The sequence below is a fragment of the Lissotriton helveticus genome, chromosome 2_1, assembly GCF_964261635.1.
Source record: "Lissotriton helveticus chromosome 2_1, aLisHel1.1, whole genome shotgun sequence".
Taxonomy (NCBI): domain Eukaryota; kingdom Metazoa; phylum Chordata; class Amphibia; order Caudata; family Salamandridae; genus Lissotriton; species Lissotriton helveticus.
This window is the reverse complement of record NC_136059.1, coordinates 47037129-47061492: the sequence shown is the minus strand read 5'-3', so window position 1 is coordinate 47061492 and position 24364 is coordinate 47037129. Positions and strand designations below refer to the sequence as shown.

General features: G+C 43.9%; 1 protein-coding gene across 1 annotated transcript in view; it reads left to right on the top strand.

Moving 5' to 3' along the window:
- LOC144820054 (long-chain-fatty-acid--CoA ligase ACSBG2-like) overlaps nt 1-24364 on the top strand; it is a 191671-nt gene that overhangs the window by 47168 nt on the left and 120139 nt on the right. The window contains exon 7 of the mRNA XM_078677708.1: nt 10481-10645. Within this exon, the coding sequence (XP_078533834.1) occupies nt 10481-10645 (165 nt within the window). The remainder of the gene's footprint in view (nt 1-10480; nt 10646-24364) is intronic.

The window sequence follows — 24364 nt, the reverse complement described above, 5'->3', positions numbered from 1 at the left end:
GAGCACGTGGTGAGCACATGGCAGCACATGGCAGACAATATGGCTGCCGGAAAACAAAATGGCTTCAGCTGATGCTAACCCCGATCGCTGCCAAATTACAACAGACGGCCCTTTTAGCATCAGCTGAAGACATTTGTTCATCTGGGGTAATCTAAATATGCATTTGTTGGGCTTTTCTTTCTGCAATACTTCTCTTAGCAGGTGCACAAGCAGTGATGCAAAAGGAGCAAAGCATGGGACCACATTGTATACATACACAGCATGTAAATAACATCACTAGTATTTTACATAGGATGGTCAATAGCTTCCAGCCCCATGTAATGAAGAGTGTCCAGAACCATTTCGAAAAATTCCATGTACCAGTCTCTGGGTGAATTTCTGCAGCAATCTTATGCAATTTGGAGATTGCATCAAACACTGAAGGAGAGTGATCCGGAATGAAAACACAACAGCTGCTGCCAATGGTGCAACATGCACCACCTCGATCAGCCAAGATCACATCTAGAACCATGCGATTTTGGAGTGCTACAATCCTCGCAACTTGCAGCTCTTCTGTAATGTTCCCAAGTGCCATAGCTGTCTGATTGGTAACAGCTTCCACAACTCTAGTCAATCGTCTTATTTTTCTGCTATTTAATGCAGCACCCACAAAGAAAAACGAGCCCAAATTGAAATCAACATATTGTTGCAAAGTGGTGTCAGTCTTGTCCACTTCATCCATACTTATTGTCCTCATATTTCTGTTTTTGGAAATATCATTGTACAATTTAAAGTCACGGTGATACGATGCAGGTGCCAAAAACACAGGGGGCAACAAAAAGGACACATAACATACTCCTGACCATCCAACTGGTAGTTGATAATATCCCTTGTTGCCACATACGAAATAGGTATTATGTGAAGATGTGAAACTGCTGTTGTTGAAACCCTCAATGATCCGAATTACAGTACACTCACTCCTTCCCACTGGGATTCTCCCAACACTGCCTATACATAAATCTGCTTTAGCCCTGGTAACAGAAATCACAAAAGGTCCATTGTTCCTAATAGTTCTCGTATTTGTGAAAACATATGGTGTAGAACTATTGTCAGGTTGGTACTCCTCCCATTCCCATTTAGTCCCTTTAGCTTGAGGGTAACCATCTTCATCGGGATAACACACTTTATTGAGATGATAATTAATCCGTCCTACTGTCATCTTTGAGAAATTAGCCCTTTCAGAAGCAAACAAAAGCGCAAACGAGGCTTGGCAAGATCCGTTGTGAGAAAAGGAAAGAGGAATGAAAGGTGTTCTTCCCTTCTTCTGGTGAGCAGGTATCATCCCACATACCCAACAGTTGGTAGTATTCATGGCATTATGAGTGTGATGCAGCATCTGAATAAACGTGTTGTTCAGGTAGGATTGTCGATGCTTCTGCTCATGGTAGGGAAGCGTAAAGTAATGATGCTCAACTGGTACTGGAGTAGTGGCGATCAGAAGATGTCGAGCAGGAACCACTTTCTCAACAAACCAGGTTATTACTGATATAGCCACCATAGCAACAACAAACCCTACAGCACAAATGATCTTTTTAGTATTGATTTTAGTAACAGCAACAGTTGATCTCTCTGCAGACATGATCAGTTCATCGTTGAAACAATAGTTGGAGCTCTTAGCCCTGGGCAGCTGTTGGTTTCTTCACCGAGGGTCAAGACGGGTGTCACTGCGCAGGACTGATCCCCCCCTTGCCACATCGGCACTCCGTTTCACCAACCCAGGGCGGAAGCTAACCAGTCTTTTTCAACAATGCAAGCTTTTTCCGTGGTCTCAGTGGTATCGCGATACTCCAGAAATTGTGTGGTCCGGGAAGACTTCCTCAGATTCGTCAGGTGATATAGCGCGGCCTTTCTCTGTTTCTAGAATATCTCGATGGTCGGTCAGCACAGCAGGTTCCACCAAGGTAGGCAACACTCGCTTACAGTGATGAGTGCTGTGGATCCAGTTCTTCCTATTCATCACTCAAACTGCTGTCCTCGTGGCTAGGAGCACTTGTTCCGGTTCTCGCCACCTCAGTTCCAAGCTGTTCGACCTCTCGAAAATTTTGACCATCACATAGTCACCAGGCCGGAGTTCATGGGCCTCACCTGTGGATTTTCTCGAACCTGTTGATGAATAGAAATCAAACTGTCAGTCAACTGTGATAGATAGTCACTCATCAGAACACATGGAACATCATGTATGGGGCATGGCTTAGGAACTCCCCAAATGTTCATTGGTCTCCCAAATACCACTTCATATGGTGTAAGCCCAGATCATGAGTGTGGCACCGATCTTATGGACAATAATGCCAAAGGTAGTGCATCAGGCCATTTCACGGACGTGGAAGCCAGTAGTTTCGCTAATTTCAATTTCAAAGTAGCATTATACCTCTCCACTAAGTCTGCTGATTGTGGTTGGAAAACTGCATGGAATTTCTGTTTGATCCCTAATCCTTTCAGGACATACTCAACAACTTGCCCAATAAAATGAGGTCCGTTGCCTTCCACAAAAGTTTGCAAACACCATATCTAGGGAAGAATTCCTTTAAAAGCACCTTTGCTGTGGTAAGAGCAGTATTATCCTTCGTAGGGTATGCCTCTATCCATTTACTGAAGGCACAAACCACCACTAGGACATACTTTAAGTTGTTACGGTGTTCAAGTTGGATGTAATCTATCTGCAAAACTTCAAAATATCCCTTTACCAGGATTATATTGCCAACAGATCACACAGGACTGTACTATCCTTTTAGCTGTGCCGGCAATTTCAGGATGCTCCCAAACTTGCGCAAGCAATTTCGTTATTGCAGAGGCTCCAACATGTGCCGGCCCATGTGCCATCTGAACCATAGGCTGTAAATAGGCTATAGACAGTTTCCACTTATCCATCTCTTTGTTCCGCCAACAGCCCTCATCATCCAATATTCCTTCTTTAGCCCGTTGCTCAAGTTCTTCCACAGAAGCAGATCTCTGTATGTGTAGCACTTCTTGTCTAGCATCATGCCAATGTTCAGCTTGTCTTTTTACTACATACATGGGAGTAGTACTTAGTTGCATCTCAGTCTCACAAGCTACGCGATCTGCAAAGGCATTGCCTCGTCCTGTCTTATCAGTCACTTTCTTGTGTGCGCTACACTTAACAATAGCTATTCTCTTCGGGTATGTCAACATAGTCAAAAGGTTATGCACTAATTCTCCATGCATTATCTGCATCCCTTGGGATGTAAGAAAGCCTCTTTCCCTCCAAAGCAGGCCAAAATCATGGGCCACTCCAAAAGCAAAGCGGCTATCTGTATAGATGTTCACATGCAAGTCAGTGCTAAGTTCACACAGTCGTGTTAAAGCTATTAGCTCAGCTGCTTGAGCTGACTTCTGAGGTATACGAGCTGTTTGCACTACTGTCTCAAGTGTCGTAATTGCATATGCAGCTGAAGTCATGCCATCCGGTAACTTCAAACAGGACCCATCAACCCACAGTTCCCCATCTACATCTGAAAGGGGCGTATCTTGCAAATCGACGCAACCCTTTGTCTATTCCTCAGTAAGGAATGTACAATCATGAGACTCCTTTGATTGAGACTGAGTCACCGGATATGGCAACAAAGTCGCACACCTCTTTAGGGTAATATGAGGGGCCAACAGTGTCAATTCGTAGCCTGTCAGATGAGCACTAGTCAAGTGCTGCGTTTTGGTCTGGTTTAGGAGGGCATCTACTGCATGGGGTACTAGCACCAATATTTTATGTGACAAAACTATCCCTTCACTCTGACGTATGGACACAGCTGCTGCTGCAACCGAATGAAAGCACCCAGGTAATGCACAAGCTACGGGATCAAGAACTGCTGAAAAATATGCACAGGGACACTGCTTGTCACCGTGTGTCAGTACTAAGACTGGCAATGCACATATTTTATGAGAGCCACTCCTTCCGGTAAAGCAAAAGAATCTTGACTGTAAATACTAGGACTTTCAGTGTATCCTTGAGGAATTCTACAAAATTTGTACGATCGGTTATTCAAAGTGAAGACGAACAAATATCTGCTATCAGGATGAATAGGCATTGAAAAGAAAGCATTCTTCAGGTCAATCACAGAAAATGTAGTAAGAAGTGTCGTTATGTCGTTATGTCAGAAACCACTGGGTATTGTGGGACTACAATCTTATTAACTTCTCACAAATCAATAATGAATCTATAAATCCTAGTGTCAGTATATTTTTTCAAAATAGGAAGAATGGGACTGTTGCAAATGTTATAAGGAACTTCTTCCACAACCCCCACTTCAATTAAATCATGGACAATGCGTATAAGTGCTTCTTCTCCTTCCTGAGAAATCTTGTATTGAGGCAAGCGTGGCAGTGAAGCGCCCTCCTTGACACTAATATGTACTGGTGGAATAACCATTTGCCCTACATCGGTGTCTGAAGTAGCCCACAAAGTACTAGGGAGTGAAGCTAATGCAGTATCCTCTTTAACAAGACAAAATCTCTCAATCTCTGGGTGGTTGTCATTCAGAATAACACATACACCTTCTGGAGAATATCGTATCATAGCCCTGAAATACTTGAGCATATCAAGACCCACAATATTGTCCGGTGTGTTCGGAGAAAGCAAAAATGGACATGGAGCAGTAAATTTGTCGACATGAAATGCAAGTGGTTGTGACAGTGGGCTAAGGGAAGGTGTTCCATCGAAACCTATCGATGTAATAGTTAAGCCAGACAGGGGAGTCCTTGGAACCAAGGGGCATATTTACAAGTCCCTTGCGCCGCTTTTGAGTCACTTTTAACATGGGAAAAGTGACGTAAAAGTGGCGCAAGGGACTTGTAAATATGCCCCTAAGTGTTTAGATAAGGCGCTACGAGTAGCTCCTGTATCAACCAGAAACTGATCAGTAGAACCCAAAACATGTGCTGTACCATAGGGACCCTTCTGATCCACTGGAACTTCAACTGATTCCTTACCCCATCCTAGGCAATCCTATGCATAAACAGAATCTTTCAAATCAGATGGCAAATAATCGGACATTTGATATTGGTTCCATCTATCACAAGTATTAACCCATCCTGTCCACGTGTATTAGTATCAAACCTAGCACGATCATCCGTGCTTCCTCTAAGCCCTGCATATCCTGAATGATTTCTCATTTGTCCCCATCCACGTGGATACTGCTGTGCACACAATGCCGGACAATCAGAAGCCCAATGTCCAAATTTCCTGCAGTACGCACACTGGTCAACAGTCAAATTTGAACGGGTATAAGAAGGAAAAGACGAACCATAAGATCCACGTCCACCTCTATCACTACCTCTAGAAGGCGGACCATAAGCCTGAGCCAACATGACCTTTGTTTTTAACTCTTCAGTCTTCTTATCCTCTTTACCCTTCGCCTCTAATTCCTCGCGTTCATAATACTGAGCCATAGTCAAAAGAGAAACCGGAGAAGCGGTAGTCTATAAACTCTCACTGGCCTTTAGGCGACTAGCTATTCCTGGCAACAAGTTGGCGACCTATTTATTGACAAACAAATGCCTGCCTGTGTCATCTGTCAATGACTGGCCACTAAAATCGTGGAATGCCTCCTCAAAGTTTGTAAAGAAGTCAGTAACCGATTCCTCTGCTTTTTGGTTACAAGATGCTAATACAGTCTAGTCTATTTTTTTAGGGGGAATAATTGTTTTTAACTCAACCAATATAGCTGAGCGAAGGTCTAAAATTAACTGACATGGTGTCTGTGCGGGTTCCCTTTCTACATCCATTTGTTCTAAGTCCTTCCATAATGCCCCAAAAGTCGCACGATCATCAACTTGTAGTGTAGTTCCTATTTCCCTTATAGGTTCTGCGCATTGGAATAACATACACGATAGGCTTGGCATAGGACTGAGGTCAGTATGCACCTAGTATGTATATTAAACTTAATTACTGTGTACCAGCTAACTCAGAGGCCACTAGAAACTTCTTGAAGACAAGAAGGGAATAGCTTCTGGCAACCACATAACATAAAACCCTGATCCCTCAGGATCATATAAACAATATACTACATTTTAATTCAGTCACTCATCTCAGAGAAGTACATAGAAGAAACAGTTGGGTGTGTTTACAATAAAATGTATTGCACAGTTGTTATTCTAGTACTGGTTATATGTACTGCAAAAACTGTTGGACAGTAGCAGAGTATTATGGCCAGCAGTGCAGTTAAATAAAAAGGCATTGTTCTACCATTTTGCAATAGTAATGAGCACATATATGAAATACAGAATGCATTAAGATAAAGCCTATACCCCTATGATGCCTAACTAGGGATACCTAAGTGTACCTAACATGTGTGTAGGTCTTTAGATAGCCAAGAATCCCCCTAGGATTTAGTCTAGCCCCATTACCTTAGTGGGACTTCATCCTGATCTCGAGCTGGACACCCACAGATGGGTGATGGACCTCGGCCAGCTGGAGCTGCGACATGATGCAGGTTGCAGTGTCTCAGGCAGAGTGTTGGCATGGAAGTCTCGGTCTCCTATGGTTTGCTTGGGCAAAGGGGGGTATATTTATACCGGATAGGTGCCTTGGATTGACGCAAAGGTGGTCAGAGGAAGATGAGTTCTTGGAGAAAGGGTCTGTTTCCAAGAATTTGTGTTCTTAGAGAAAGGGCCTGTTTCCAAGAATTTGTTGTGATGTAGGTTAGTCACTGTTGGACATGGAGATTACGTATTTAGGATGGACCGTCTTCTCTGCACAGAGCACACTGATCAGATAAGGACAGCCTCTTCTTGTTGCTCGTTATTGTGAAGGGAGGGCTAATCTAGGTCAAAGGGCCTGCCTGTGTGAAAGGGCCTGCCTGTCTCTGTGACACGAAGGATTTGTGCCTCTGAGACAGAGTACCTATGTTAGGGCCTCAATTTTGTTTATAACAAACTTTTCAAACAGTTCTCCACATATCAGGGGGTAATATCAATCCAAAGAACATGTCGATATCGGGCAGAGTCATAGTACAAGAGCTAATAGCACCCTCAACTTCCTCTTAAAAAGCTGCTGGATTCTTCCGCGGATCAGGCAATGCAGTTTTAGGAGCCATGACATCCGCTCTATTCCAAGGAGTATAAACCCAATTATAAACAAAATAACCCTTTGCATCAGCAGAATCCTTATTCTCACTTGTTCACTCGCCTCTAGGATGAACATACAAAGGTGCGTGTTTCCTGCATAGGTTTTGCATGAACTATCATAGTCTTATCTGTTCCGAAGATAGAAGCTTGTGTCACGCCGGTCTGAGATGTTTGTGCAGCTGCTTCTGCTGCCTTTTTCTCCTCTTGCAAACGGACTGCATCAGCACGCAGTTTAACCAAATGTCTGATTGTATCAGCCACCTGAGAGAAAACAAAAAGACCATCACGCATTTGCTTACTACAGTCATTTGCTACATCTTTGGGCTCTAACTCCTCAGAATGTTTCCTAAACCGCTCAAGGACCTCTGTGGCAAATACCTCGGTGAAATATATTTGCTCCCTTTCCTGCCAACTTTTTATGTTATCTATAAGCTCAGAAGCAGGGGCAACACTACGAACAGCTTTACGAGCAGCAGATCTAATGTCAGACGCACGCTCAGCGGATAACATAGAACCGGTTTCTCGTACTTTCTCCTCCTCTGTAGAAGAGTCTGCATCTGACTCATGAGAAGCAGAAGGAAAAGTATACAGAGGTGGAGAACGATCTAATAATAAGAAATCATCTTGTGATTTATTAAGGATAGGATAGAGGGGCTGCCGAACAGCGTATTGACCAGTTACCTGTAAATGGCTCTCCATATCCTCTCTCTCTTTTAGTTCTTTCATTTCTTTATTTTTCAACTCTAATGCTTTCGCATAAATATTTTTCCGTTGTTCCTTCTCGACCAAGGCTTGCTCACGCTTCATTCGTTCACGCACGTCTTTCGCCCACATTCGTACACAGTCAAACATATCTTGCCTAGTCTTTCACTTAAACATACATTGCTCCACATACTGAATCTTTCGTAAATCAAATGACCCATGCATAGGCCAACGCAACTCAGGATCCTTGCTAGTATATTTACTCCAGAACGTGCTGTACATTATAGAAGAAATACCATACTTAATTTACATGTCCCTATTCGGCGGCCCCTCCGGGGGGGCCGGTTGTGTTTCATCAAGTCTCAAACTGGTACCACTACAAAAGCAACACATCCTACGAAGTGTGCTAGAAACAGGCATGCCAAAAATAGTGCAGTACATGCAGTAGTATAACCAAAGTAGCATTTAAGGTACGCTTGTACGTTGTGCCGGTCAAATCTTATTCTAAGCACAGAAAAATCTCCTCATTACCTGCCTATATAAATTGCAATTCATATATCAACTACTTACAAATCCCAAATTGGCCAATACATTCCAAAGCCACAACAAGAGTCGCAAAAACGACCTAACCAATCCCTGGCATCAAACCAACAGCAAGTGTTGCATCAAAACAACTCTTACCAATCACTTGGTGTCCAGATTCCAACTGTCAAGTTCTCAAATCGACCAAATGGTCACTGCACGGTAGATCAACAAAAGAGATCTCAGTCGAGGACCGGCACCACCTGGATGGTCAGATCAGAAAGAGAGGAAAAACACAGTGGTTTGCCACGACGCAGGTCACCTCGGGCAATGACGTCCGTCGAGAGATTCCAATCCTTCGTTTCGACCACTCCTTCGGGCATCCGAGTCACCGATGAGCCCCACTGGTTGGGCGCCAATTTGTCATGGTGGGCCTCAGCAAGGCCTACCAGAGCTAGGGGTTCGCCCTTCTCTGCACAAAGTACTCAGACCATAGAATAGAAGTTGGCACAGAAACTGGAATATAAAACAAAGTGTTTATTAAACCTCATGAGGTGGAACTACATTCACACAACACCCTTCGGTAGTGTATGAAGTAGCACCCTGAACAGAAGGAGCATGGTCTTTTTATACCCACACAGGGGCTCAGAAGAAGGCGGTACAAGTACAAAATGCAGGTTTTAGGTACATATAAGGTCATATAGAAAATACACAGTCAACAAGTGGGAGGAGCTAGCAGTGGCTAATTCTAGTAAACACATCCTGACAGTTACAGACTAATAACAGCTGCATGGACAGATGCAAGCTCAGCTGAGCATGTGCGAAGTGGAAGAGGCTAAATATAGTTTGTTCCTAGGCAGAATACAAGAGTAAACAACAGAAAGGTAGGACAGAGCACGTGGTGAGCACATGGCAGACAAGATGGCTGCCGGAAAACAAAATGGCTTCAGCTGATGCTAACCCCGATTGCTGTCAAATTACAACACTTAGCCTGAGACGGTGGGATAAACTACACATGTCCTTATGCTGAGACTGTGGGGGAAGCTACATATGCCCTTATCCTAAGACTGTGGGTGAAGCTACATATGTCCTTATTCTGAGATTGTGGGAGAAGCTACATATGTTCTTTTGCTGAGACTGTGAGAGAAGCTACACATGTCCTTATGCTGCTACTATGAGAGAAGCTACATGTGTCCTTATGCTGACATTGTAAGGGATGCTCCTACATGTGTCCTTATGCTGACATTGTAAGAGAAACTACATATGTCCTTATGCTGATATTGTGGGGGAAGCTACATATGTCCTTATGCTGAGGCTGTGAGAGAAGTTACATATGTCCTTATGCTTTGACTGAAGAAGAGCCTGACACCTTCAGTCACAGTCTGACACAGTAGTGTGATCACCTCCAGTGAGGCGACATGTTTGTAAATGATATTTAAGACACAATAGGTATGTCTGGAGAGAGTCTAGCATACCTCTGAGATCTGGGGCCCACATGCCCATGCAGTGTACTTTTAGGCTGTGTACTGACTTGTGGGGGGCTGAACAGAACCTGAGGTCCCTGGGTGACGTCCGCTGGTCACTGACTTGTGGGACGAAGGGTCTCTAAACCTCCTCTCATCCCTTCTATAAGTGCTGACCACCAGGCAGTTCAGGGAAGAGGAACACATGTGATTCATGGATGTGTCCCACATGTTCTCCTTTCTGCAAGGTGTGCACACATGGGAGGATTTGAGGGGAAATGGGAACAAAAGCAGAATTGTTTGTAAGAGACTCATTGTAAAAGACAGGAGGGTAGTTGGAGGCTGAGATCTTCTCATAAATATGCTTGGCCTAATTTTTCTTTAAAAAAACACATTTTAAATAGTTTTTTTATCCCCGGAAAAATGCAGCTTCAGAAGAACAAACAGATTTTAATATTAACATAGTTTTACTCTTTACTTCTATTTAAAAAAAAAAAACTATCCAATCACCTACATTTAGCCTATCACTCAGATTGACCTACATTCACTGATGAGTCCAACTATGCAACCACCACACTCAAAAATAAGCCATCCCATCACTTGAAACACGTTTACTGATGAAAAAGCCAGACCTTGTGGATTTGTTAATGGTTCTTCCTTCTGCTGTCATTCTGTAGCTCACATGGTTGGTGAAAATCATTGGCAAATACACTGACTTACGAGAAAACGAGCTGGTTGTCAGCTACCTGCCCCTGAGTCACGTCGCGGCACAGTTCTTTGACCTCTGGCTCACCATGTGCTTCGGAGGGACCACCTACTTTGCAACACCAGATGCCTTAAAGGTAACCTGTCTGTGTGATATGTAACAGAATGCATAATCATGTGATCCTATATGATCCTAGCTGGTTATATTGACTGTCATTAGTGACCTGCTTACACTCACTAGGTAGATTACCAAGACCTTACCTTTAATCAGACAGTGTGCAGGGTTTGTAATCTCATCGCATCACTAGCTGGTTATGTTGTCTGTCATTAGTGAGTTAGTTACACTCACTGGGCAGATTAACAAGAGGTTAACTTCTAATCAGACAGTGTGTAGGGTTAGCAATCTCACCTCATCACTAGCTGGTTACATTGACTGCCATTAGTGAGTTAGGGGCATGTTTATGTTCCCACACAACTCCCATGGTTGTTGACGCATTCACAGATTTACGAAAAGTGGAAGACCTGGGAATGAACCAAAAAGATACGCCTTCCCAGGGGAGGCATAGTGCGGAGAAAAAGCATCTTTTTCTACTCACTACTTCCGCTTTCTATGTGTGCTGCTGCATTCTGCAGCGCAAGTAAAAAGAGGAATTTGCCTCAGGATTGTTTTTATGCAAGAAGGTGCCCCGAGGACCGGTTTGCATATGGCCATGTCTGAACTGGGGTGGCAGAGTGGGCTAAAGAACGGTGATGGATCAAACCCAGATCTTTTGACTGGGTGTGAGTGTTTGATTGATTCAGATGCCCCGTCCATCACCACCCCCTTTTGTACCGCTTTTGGCTGCCATAAGTTGGCAGGGTATGCTCAGATGTGAGTCCCTTGCTCACTTTGCCACTGGATTCAAGCAAGCCGGGCTGAAGACGGCTGTAATGCCAGAAACCGGTCCTCGGAAGCTTGTTTCCGGTCCAGGGAAGGCATGGCTTGGCAGTTCGGGCTGGACTGTTCCCATGAGGCACAGGGTCAGACTGATTTGCATATAGCCATGTCTGAACTGGGGTGGCAGAGTGGGCTAAAGAACGGTGATGGATCAAACCCAGATCTTTTGACTGGGTGTGAGTGTTTGATTGATTCAGATGCTCCGTCCATCACCACCCCCTTTAGTAGCGCAGGGACAAAGGCATGGATGCTCTGTTATCCTGTAAATGCCCTTTCTCTGTCATGCACTGCAGCACAGCAAGGTGAGGTACTGCGCTGAGTGAACATTGTACAAATATGCCTATGAGTTGCACTCGGGGGCAGATTACTAAGAGCTTAACTTCTAATGAACGAGTGTTCAGCGATGTAATCTCACCTCATCACTGGCTGGCTGCACTGACTGCCATCAGTGACCACGTTATGCTCACTGGGCGATTACAAAGAGCTTCACTTCTAATCACACAGTGCGCAGGGATTGCGGTGTCACCTCAACACTAGCTGGTTGTACTGACTTTCATTAGTATCCTGGTTACACTCACTGGGCAGATTACACAGAGTTTTACTTTTGATCAGCCAGTGTGCAGGGATTGTGGTCTCACCTCATCATTCTGTATCCTGGATTGCTGCACCGCGGGAATCAGTTAGTGAACCTTCTTGGCACAGCTGCAAACATGATATGAATAGAGCTCTTTTAACAGGCGTGGTCTCTGAGCTCCTCAAATGGTGTTTATTTGGTCACTTCTGAACAGAGCAGAGAAGGTCACCACCCTTTCCCCAATCTCTGACCTTCCATTTTTTTCATGGAGTTTTGGAGAAGTTTGTAGGCACCAGTTTAAGCACTTCCTGGATCTCTCAGGGATGGGGGACGGGGCTGATCGATCCTCATTGTCCTCTAGTGGGGCTCACCAGAGTAACTCATTTCTAAACCCAACCTGGTGTGTCTGGCCCAGGTCATATCCCCCTACTTGGACTCAGTTTTTGGAACCATAGCAACACTGAGCACGTCACAGGTGCTGTGTTAAGAAGCATGCAGGATGCAGACAGTGTACGGCTCCAATAAAAACATAAATATAATCAAAGTGCAGCTAGAGATGTCCATATTTTGAATTATACTCTGATTTCACAACCATGACCTGTGCCAATGGTTGTTAGCTGAGAGCATCATGTCCCCTGGTCTATGTTGGATTGTTGTTGTTTAGATCTTTTTTTTATTCAGATAAATATTGGTTATTTTTCTAATCTCCTGTGGACTCCTTGTGTAGTAACTGTGTGTGTGTGTATGTCCAAATGCTTTACACATTGCCTCTAAGATAAGCCTGACTGTTCGTGCCGAGCTACCAGGGGGATGAGCAGGGGTTATCTTAGCTGTGTGATCCCCTTACTCTCACTAGAGCGAGGGTCCCCACTTGTACAGGGTGTAAATCTGACAGAGATCGCAGGTCACCCAACCAATAAATTTCGCCACTCTGGCTTCGGGCCCATATATTCCAATTCACCATATACACATTGATCGGATGACCTTACAATCTACTACCAATAACCCTTGAGTCCCTTACGATTATTTCCAGTGTACCCGACTTACCATCCACTGTTACGGGTACCTATGACCACGATGGGTCAGGGAGCTAGCTGTAAAAGGAAAGGCAGCAAAATACAAACCCAACTTAATAACTTTGATTTTCATCAAATAACCACGGACAACTGGGAAGTTTTAAGACCTTTATCTAAAGTTCAAATTCAGTGAGCAGACAATTTATTGCGAGCAGACAATCAATAACTAAGATGACAAAAATAACATATCCATATAGGAAAAATGCTAAAGCAACCATTTATAAATGCAAATGTGGGAAGTGGAAAACAGGGATATACTATGTGGATTCAGAGGTGAGAGCTAAGAATGGACATTCATAAAATCATGCACGTACTAGGGTTATACTATTGGAAAAGTGCTTATACTAAGGGAAAATTCAGAGATCCTATACATCTATAGGAAGCGCGAGAAAGAGAAACACGCTATGCATCTGGGAACTACTTTAGTCAGATTTATACGAGAAAATTATAGACCACATCAGCAAATTGTAAACAGCAATGGAGAAAATGATTTCTAAAAGGTAGGGTAACATAGGAACACGCTATGAAATTAATGCAAAATGACTTTAGGATATGCAATGGTTGCGGAAAGCATGGAAAATTCTCATGTGCAAAGGTATGTCTTTATTGAAGCAAAGACAGAAAAATAGAAAGGTGCAGTTTAGAGTTTGCAGCAGTATATTTACCGAGACTGGTGTGAAAACCAACCCTGGCCACGGGTCAGTTAAGGGCAGGAAATACCCTCAGGAAGGACAGACATCAACGGGACAGCAGGTGCAGACTGGACACCCCAGGACAGGACAGGAAAACCAGATTAGGATCAGGACAGGACCACCAGGACACGACCAGCACCCGCAGTTTGGAAGCAACGCCTGCGCTCCACCCTCTCTGCAGCTATCAGTCAGAACCCCGATTGGGTTAGCGAACTCCCCAGCAAAGTGCTCCGCCAGCACTTAAGGTTTAGTAAAACCTTAGAGTCTATGGTCAAATGCGGACAGAGTGCTCCGCAGCGCTCTGTATTCAGTCACCTATTGAGTGCGTTGGGTCAGTGACAGGTCAGCTATTCGGACAAGTCGGACGATTTCCCTAGGTGAACCTAGGCTAGATATACTGTTCTTGGGTCAGTGTACCACCCCCCAATGTTGCAAAGTGTCAGAATCCCCAATTTCGATTGGTCCTAAGGTAGGATGGGTTAACACACCAATCAGAACAGACTTCTTCAAGCCCTAATTTACATTTTAGGGTACAGCCTAGCTGATTTGGGGTTCTCACGGAACAGTATCACAGAAAACAATAGATATATACATTTGTTTCAATAAGGGAGCAAATTTCTCCATTCTCCTGGGTCAGAGGTGGTTCTCCCAGGAGCATCTTGACTGTGGCTGCCAGCTGACTGAGTTCCACTGCCCAAGGTTATTGGCCTCTGGCTGCACGGGCATGCGCAGAAGGGACCTTCAAGATGGCTCTCGGTAGATTTCAGACCCCCATTTCCCGTGATACATGAAAAGTAAGCGAAAACAAATTAAAACATAGAAATAAATGAATGTATTACATATCATGATTTCACACTTCAGGTTTATCATTATAAAAATATTCTATGCCGTTATAGGTTAGAGCAACACACAATAACACGAGAGCAACTGCACAAGCTTCGCCACGTTATTACATTGAGCTGCCATCTCATGGCCATTACGCATGCGCACCCTTTCCCTCCAAACTACATCTAAGTAAAGTCACGTGGGTGTGACTAACGCATGCGCAGAATCAGATTCTAAAACAGCGGCCATTTTAGGGGCGAGGGTTAATCGTATTAGTAGAACACATAGGCAAGCATCACTAGGATACACACACACATTCAAATATAAAGGAAATTAGTAAGACGTACAATTTGTTTACAGGATTACAACAGATTTCGAGGTTCATGACTCGAGCAAGTCGCGATGCGAAATCTTGCTCTATCAATCCCCTCTTTGATGATATTTACTATCATCACAAAATAACGGAACCAGATGCCAACTTTCTTTCACACTTTGTACAACTCTATCTCCTCCAACAGGCGATTCAGTTTCTCTTTCTCATTTTTGGTAGGGTGAGAATTTTTCACCCTTTTGTAAATCTGATTATTCATTTCTTCTAATTCAAGTTCATCCGCACTCCGTTTCACTCCTCTTGCATTCACTTGATACCCTTTTGTGTGTTTGCGACATTTGCAACAGACGAATATGAGAAATAGGATAAAACCTATCACTCCAATTGGCATCAGTACCTTAAACAGTAAGCTCCTACCTAAGCTAGCAAACCAATGACCTACATTGGAGAGACCATCAACGAGTCTCTTCCAGGCACTGTCAACCTCGAGTGGTTTGAGTTCCTTTTCCAAATTAGTAATATTTTTCACATATCTTTTGAGCTGTACACTTTTGTCCGGAATGTAAGTGCAACAATGTTGTGCCTTCAACATCCGGCAGACTCCGCCCTCTTTTGTTAATAAGGTATCAAGCGCAAGTCTGTTCTGCAAAACCATTGATCTGATAGCAACCATTTCGGTATTGACCAGCAGAAATCCATGAGCTGTGCCGGTGGACAACACATCCACTATTGTGGATAATTTGCAAATTCTGTGAGTGTTCAGAACCACTCCCACTCCGGGTATCAGTGCACTAAAAATACTACCCATTATTTCTCCTACGCTTTCTCTTTTGCTACGCACTAAGCCATTAGTGTTTTCATTGCTTCCAGCAATTTCATTCACATGGTATATTTTCGGGAAGACAATGCCAAAGTAGCAGCTTCCATACCAGTGATCCGGCAATTTGAAATAAGCCTTGTTTCCACATATATAATAAATTCCGGGAAACACAGGTTCTGACCCATTTTTGAAACCCCAACCTCCAATTACCTTGTAATTGTGCTCACGTTGACTGGAACCAATGAAAATATTATTATAATAACTAGTCTTCTCGCGGTGAAGACAGAGTTTCCCTTTCTTTTCGAAATCCAGCAACAAAGCAGGCCCTGCTCCGCCATTTGAGGTGCTTTCCATGTCCTCAGCCCATTTTGGTGTCTTCTGTCTTTTGTCATTTGCCTTTCTTTGGAAACTCTCCCTTCTTTTCTCTGCCATGTTCAAAAATATTTTCTCTTGTTCATGTAATGAACAGGTCAAGTTGTCCCTGTGTGCGTCATTTAGGTCTATGGTACCTATAGTCAGAAAGTATTCTCCCATATAACGTGTAACGTCACTTTTAGTATGTACAGGATTCAGATTTCCACGTATAGGAAGTTCAGAAAATATCACGTCTGAGTTAGAGTAATAGTACTGTAACGGTCCTCTTTTGTAAAATAAGCTTGCTAAAATACTACAAGAAATTCCGTAAGTCAAAGGTAAGTGGTGATAAGTCACGCCTTCAGCTACAGAAGTAGGTAGCTTCATGCAGACATAGCAGTCTTCTATCTCCATAGTTTCTACATATTGTACTAACAGGTTTGCGAAAACATTTAAATGAGTCTGGTTCTTAACTCCATGATAATGTAGTCCTTTCTCATCTGATGCTTCTAAGTCTCGTTTTGTCTGTCTGAGTGCTTTTTCACGTCTTTCTACACTTCGTGTTGTCAGTTCTTCAGTGTCGGTAGTCTGAGTAGGGTTAATATTAGTACTTTTGCTTACCATAAAAGGAATGAAAACTGTTAGGCCTATCCAAACTAATATAACAATAACTATACTACATATACATACTTTGCAGCATGTTTTGCAACAACTGCGGCTAGGTCTACCACTCACGTTTGAATCAGACATTTTTGGCTCAGAAGAAGTTTTCAACCCCTCTTTGTGGCCTTGCACAGGAAGCTTTATGCTGAGTAATTTCACGGCGGCTCGTCCTCTTCTTCTGCAGAGTAAACAGCAATCGGTTCCCCGTCGCTTTCGTCTGTAATATCAAGATCCTCAAGATTTTCCAAAATCAAGTATGTCCATTCAGGATCTTGGTATTTTTCATTCAGTCTCTTTATTCGATCACTCCTTCGTTTGGAGCTTTCTCCAGCTTGTTCCGCTATTCGTATGCTTTTTCTTCTGTCAGCAAGTTTCTCCTCTACTGTTTTTATTCTCAGCCTTAATCTCTTAATATATCTTGGTTCGATATTTTTCCTTTTCTGAAGTCGTTTAGCTGGCACTGTGATTTGAGTTTTTTCTAATGCTCTTTTGTTTTCACTTGTTTGTGGCACTTCTTTTTCTGCTTCTTTCCTTCCTGTCTGACTAGTCCCAGGTCTTGTATCTATTTCTTCTGCCTGGTTACTAAGCTGGCCTGGTTCAGGTGAAATTTGTTTTTTGTTTTTGAATGTCTCTGTTTCTGTGTCCTTAACACGTTCTTCTAATTCTATCTGATCCTGTTCAAGCACTTCGATCCCTTGATTTTCTTCTGCTCGAACTTTTACACTAGTTCTAGTCTGTCCCTTTTCGATTTCAGGAGTTAGTGGAGGTGTGTCAATCACCTGTTCTGTCCCTGTCTGACCTTCTTCTTCGTCCTCAGACTTGATGTGAATCTCAATAATCTGAGGGTCTTCGCCTGTGCCTGTCTCGACCTCTCTATCCCACTCTCTATCTTCGTAGATTCGCTCTCTTGTTCTGATTGGGTCTTCAATGAGATCGATTATAGGTATCCAATCATCTTGGCTGGTGCTCGGTTGCTCGTCATCAGCTACTTCCGGACCAACGTCTGCAGGACCCTCAGCTGGACTGGTGCTCGGCTGTTCGTCATCAGCTACTTCAGGACCGACATCCGCAGACCCCTCAGCTGGACAACCTTCAGCTCCAGGCTCCTTGTCTGGAATTACCTTTTGAGTATGGCTGGCATGGATCCACCTGGGAACGCCTGCACACTTCACCGCTGTCGTGGTTACCAGTATTACTTGGCGTTTTTCTCCCCACCTCGGTGCAAGGCAACTCGAACGAGTGTGCTTCTTGATTCTAACCCAGTCACCAGGAACCAACTTGTGAACTGGAGTTGTCGGGTTGGCGACGGCGTCTTCCCCAATCTGGTGAGAGATAGAACGCACTTGGTCACCCAGTTGCCTGCAGTACTCAAGTACCAAATCATCAGAAATGCTTAACAGTTTGTATCCTGGTACCCAGGCTTGTCTCATCACTCTTCCCATTAATATTTCATGGGGGCTCAGGCCTGTTCTCCGATCTGGAATACTTCTGAGTCCCATCAGAACAAGAGGCAAGGCAGTAATCCAATTCATTCCAGTTGAGTCACACATTTTGGCCAACCTCGATTTTATAGTGCCATTTATTTGCTCTACCACTCCAGAAGCCTCTGGACGATGTGCACAGTGCAACTTTTGTGTGATTCCAAATGCTTTACAGAGTTGGTCCATCACCTCATTCTGAAAATGTCCGCCTCTATCTGATTCAATAGTGACTGGAACCCCGAACCTAGGTATCAATTCTCGTAGTAACAATTTGGCTACTGTTAAGGCATCACTCTGTGGGACAGGATAAGCTTCCACCCATTTTGAAAACAGGCAGACAATGACAAGGACATATCTTTTTCCCTCGCAACGAGGCATGGTGATGAAGTCAATTTGTATTCTCACAAAGGGACCCCCTGACTTTCCAATCTTCCCCAGTTCAACTACTGTTTTCTTGCCAGCGTTGAACTGTTGACACGTCATGCACCTCTGGCAAAGGGACTCTGCTACCTTCCTGAACTTCGGGTTATACCAGGTCTGTTGAAATACCAGAACCATGGCATCCCTACCAATGTGTGATCCTTGATGTATCAGCCTGGCCATAGGAGCAAGCAGGTGGAGAGGTAACACAGGCATACCTTTTGGGCTCACAACGACACCATCCTCACGTCTTGGCCGACAACCAAGTTCCTTCCACTTCTCTTTCTTTTCCCAGGGCACAGCATGCTGCCATTCTCTCACTTCATCCCAGGTAGGCACTTCTTCAAACACCATAAGTTGGCAGCTGTTTCCAGTCCCACCCAGTCTGATATTCATTGACATGCGATCCATAGCGCATTGTTTTGCTACCCGATCAGCAAAATCATTTCCCAATGACACAGGGTCAAGGCCCTTTTTATGAGCAACACATTTGACCACTGCCAATTCTTTTGGTAATTGGATTGCCTCTAGAAGGTCTTGGATAACTTTTCCATTTCGAATGGGAGTACCTGATGAAGTCAGGAATTCTCTTTGTAGCCATAATTGGCCAAAGTTATGCACTACTCCATAACAGTACTGGCTGTCAGTATACACTGTTATTCTTTTGTCTTTTCCCAATTTACAAGCTCTTATCAGGGCAATCAATTCGGCTACTTGTGCAGACTTTACTCCGGATAAACAGGATGCTTCTTTAATTCTGTCTAAAGCAACCACAGCGTAGGCAGCACTTAGACCCACCAGTTCGTGTCTCATGCATGAACCATCCACAAACCATTCCTCATCATGTACAGGCAAGGGTGTTTCTTTAATGTCTGGACGGGGCTTGGTACTGAACTCTGTCAAGTCAATGCAGTCATGCTCGTGGTCTCCCCCATCTTCCAGAATCATTGAATCAGGGAGTAGAGTGGCTGGGTTCAAGACATTACACCGATAAATGGCTATATTTGCAGCACCCACGAGAATTCTCTCGTATTTAGTCAGCCGACTAGGGGTGAGATACTGAGTCTTGGTTCGGGTCAGCAAAATTACAACTGCATGGGGAACATACACAGTTACAGGATGTCCCATGACAATGGATTCACTCTGCTCTAAGCTTGTGCAAGTGGCAGCTACCGCTTTCAAACACCCAGGTAATCCAGCAGCCACTGGATCCAAGGTGGCAGAAAAATATGCCACGGGTCGTCTGATCAAGCCATGCTCCTGTGTTAGGACTGACAATGCACAATTATCACGAGTGTCACAGAATAGAGCAAACTCCTTGGAATAATCAGGCATCCCTAGAGCAGGTGCTGTACACAGACAATCTCGTAATTTAGTGAATGCTGTTAAGCTCTCATCATCCCATTCCACTGGGTCCTGTGCTTCTTTCTTTGTCATTTTTATCAAAGGCTTTGCCAGGACTGCGAATCCCACAATCCATTGCCTGCAGTATCCTACAACCCCAAGGACCATTCTGATTTCTTTCTGAGTACGGGGTAACTGCATATTTTGAATTATTCTGACTCTCTCTGAGGTGACTTTTCTGACGCCTTTTTCTATCTGGTGTCCCAGATATTTCACTGATTTTGAACAGAACTTTAATTTCTCAGGGGCCACTTTATGTCCCTTTTCACTCAGGTGATTCAGTAGGGCAATGGTGTCAATCACGCAGTCCCTATGACTTTTGGACGCCACCAATAGGTCGTCGATGTACTGTACCAAAACAGATTTTCCAGGTAAGACTAAAGATTCAAGGCATTTTTTCAAGATCTGATTAAAGATAGAGGGGCTTTCTGTGTACCCCTGGGGGACCCTATTCCAGACATACACGTGACTGTTGAAAGCAAATGAGAAAAGAAATTTGCTGTCTGGATGCAATGGAATCGAAAAGAATGCGTGACATAGGTCTATCACTGTGAACCACTCAGCATCCCGGGGAATCTGATACAGAATCACTGCTGGGTTCGGAACAATAGGACAACAAGGAACCACTATCTTGTTTACCTTTCTCAGGTCCTGCACTACTCTGTACTTGCCATTAGGCTTTTTGATGCCCATAATGGGTGAGTTACAGGGGCTACTCATTACTTCCTGTATGATGTTTGCTTCTAGCAATTTCTGTATTTCGATGGCAACTCCTGCTCTTACTTCGGCACTCATTTTGTAGGGCTTGGTATTGGGGTACACTGCATTTTCTTTCATTGCTATTTGTATGGGGTCTACATTTTTCATTAATCCTACATCCTTTCCTGTAAAGTCCCATACTTCTGGTTTCACTGTCTTTTGGAGTTCTTCAGGTACGTCCTGTATAGTCATTCGTTTGATTTCTGAGTCAGGTCTGATTAACATTAATTTATAGATACCATCTTCATCTGGTGTCTGAATTTCGACGCCTTTTGGGGTGCAAAAGATGGTAGAGTTCATTTTGCACAGCAAATCACGTCCCAGTAAGTTCACTGGGCTGGTGTCACAGACGACAAATCTGTGCATTTCTTTAAAGTTCCCTATTGAAATCTCCATGGGTTCTGTAACGGGGGTACTAATCAATTGATTAGATACCCCTACTACCTGGATTGCTTCTCCCGAGAGGGGTAGGTTTGGAACGTCTGCTGTTCTCACAGTAGAACAGGTAGCACCAGTGTCCAATAGAAAGGTGACATCATTTCCATCAACCTTTCCTTCAATGTATGGCCCTGACTGGTCTACCGGCAAGGAGGCGCCAAGTACGCACTCCTCGTCCTCCCCTCTCAGGCCCCGTCAGTACTGGTCGTCACAGAAGAAAGTGTCATTCAGTAGATACTGCGAAGTTGCTGCATTTCTATTCTCATTGCCTCCCCAGATCTCAATGTCGTCACCCTGCGGTGATTTACCCTTAAAAGTTGGCTTTGGCGCTCGGGGTACTTGAATTGTTTTTACCTGCTGCTGGGTCTTTCTTGGCTTTTCATTCTGCGTCTGTGGAATTAAATCAGGTGTTTGGGTATTATCACTCTGTAAATATGGACACTCGTCTCTCCAGTGTCCAATTTCTCCGCACTGGTGGCAGGGAAATTTCTTTTTCGCTTCCTCTCTGCTCATTTTAGCTCGGGGCTTTCCTCCACCCCCACCCCCAGGGCCTTGGTTCTGAGTGGCTTTATTTAATTTATTTAATTGCTTTTCCTGTTGTTCTGCGAGCTTTACTTGTGCCCACATCACCTTTTCCTTCAACGCCTTTTTCTTTTCTGCCATTTCGTCCTCACAATACTTTGCGTACCGTAGGACCTCGTCCATTTTCTTGGACTGCCAACAGATTTTGTTATCTTTTATCCATTGACAAATTTCAGGTCTTAAACCATTTACAATCCTGTAAATAAAATGCGTCATGTCCATCATTTCAATGTTATCTATACCACTGTATGTTTTGAACACCTGCAACAGCCTTTCATAAAAGGAATGCACAGTCTCGTCCCTTTCCTGCGTTGTTCTATCTATCTTGGTCCAATCAGTTTCCTTTGCGGGCACTTTTAGCTTCAGATGCTGAATTACCTGATCATATTTTCTCATTACTTCTTTAGAGGGTTCTCCTGTTTTAGAATCTCTCGGGTATTCCTCACTAGGCCAAGCTATGGCGATCTTACACTCAGTCCACAGATCTACAGGGACCACAATGTCGAAGAACCCATCCAGGTCCTTCCACAAGCATTTCTGCACTTTTACAAATCTTTCTACCTGCCGGTACCAATCCACAGGCTTTTCTCTTAATTTCGGGAAGTCATTAGTAAAGGACACAATATCCTGCCTGGACCATGGAACATGCACATATTTTCCACCTGGCACTTCGCGCATAGGGCATAACTGTTCTGGCTTGTCAGCTTCCTTTAGAACGAATTCGGGAGTTGCCTGCTTAGACCTGGCCTCATCTTTTTTCCTAGCCCATCTGGCTTTCCATCTCTCTACATCTCCCCATTTCTGGCATACTGTCAATAGTTCTTTGACCTGTACTTTCTTTCCTGACACATTCAGGTTTTCTAAATCTTTGTCTGAAAAGTCTGCTCTGTAGGGTTTCTGCAAAGGTTTTGATTTTGAAATATCTATTCCCATGCTAGCAGCCGTGTCTGGCAATTTTTCTTGGAGTACTCGGGCATTTCGGGTAAGACTTTTGCAAATAAACAGCAGCTTCTTCAGAGTAGGTATTTAATCTGTCTAATCCTACATTTCCTGCCATTAATTCTTCTATTTCTACTCTTAGTTTGTAGAGATCTAAAGGTTTCGTCTGCGGAGTTTGTTTCTCTAATTCTTGACTCCATCTTTCGATTTCTTCAGGAGTCACCAACGTGACACTCTTAGTACCCGAAGTCGATTCCATTTGAATCTCCCTTGTATTAAAAGGATTATGTCTTTTCTGCATCCTTTTCCCTGTATTTCTAATGGGCAGATCCAATAGTGAGACTTCAGATTCGCACTCACTCGTCTGTTCATCTACAATTAATGGCTCTGGTCTTGGCTGTGCTATGACGGGAGTAATTACTGGAGTTTTCGGACTCCCTTGACGGTCCCCACACAACGGAACCACCGGTCCGATAGTTACTGGAATTGTCAAGGCTTCAGGACTGGTATTTAACTGGGAGATTTTCTGAATTATCTCAGCTCTCTGCTTTGCTAGAACCTCCCGCTCCTTTTCTTCCAATAATCTTTCTAAGGACTTGTCATGTAACACCTGCGGGGTCAGAGTGGGAGCATAACTCGGGGCAGTGGGATGTGTTTCACTTGGTCCTTCGCCATAATTAGGTCTTGGGAACAAACTTCCTGTGCCTAGGGATCTTGGTTCCTCCTCATAATGAGGTTGTAGGAACGGCATTCCTGAACCTGAGGGTCTCGCTTCACCTCCGTAAGGAGGTCGAGAGCAAAAGTCTTTTTCACGGGAGTATCTTGCCTCCCCACTAACTGGTATCCTTGGATAAATATCCCTCTTCTCTACAGGACCTAGACTTTCGGGGTAGGGAGGTATGAAGCAACCCCCTCCTGCACTGGCAGATCTGGCCTCCTCCGGGGGAGGAGGTCTTCGGAAAATTTCCCCTTCACTAGAAGGTCTACGCTCTTCATTATAAGGAGGTGGGCTTCTTGTAAATATGTCATCTAACAATTCATCATCCGATTCCCCAATGGGCACCCAATGTATAAATTTTTCTGTTTTCTTCTCCCCTGTAGGAGGGCCACATGCTGGCATCATTGGAAACAGCCCTTCTACAATCATATTCTGTCTCCACTGTTTCATCTTTTTGGCTCGGGCTTCCTGCTTCAACTTTGGATAAAATTTTGTTAATCCTTTATCCATTCGGGGCTTATCCCTTTCAAAAGCCTCGATTTCCCATTCCTCTAGTGCTTCGTACTGCGTCAATCTAGGTCTGGGATGTAAATCATTCATTCGGGTTCTCAGATTGAATAGGATCCTGCTGTTAAATGTTCCGTCTAACGGAAAGGCCAATACTCCGTCATCCTTCGTATATTCCGCCCAATTTTCCAACCACACACATGTGTTGTATCCTTTATCAAACATCATGAAAGATTCGGGAGTATTCGGTGGCGGAATGACAACACCTTCTCTAGTTTTAATCGGCTTGTCCTTTTTGAAATAATTCTTCACTTTGTTTACAAGGGACAATTTTCT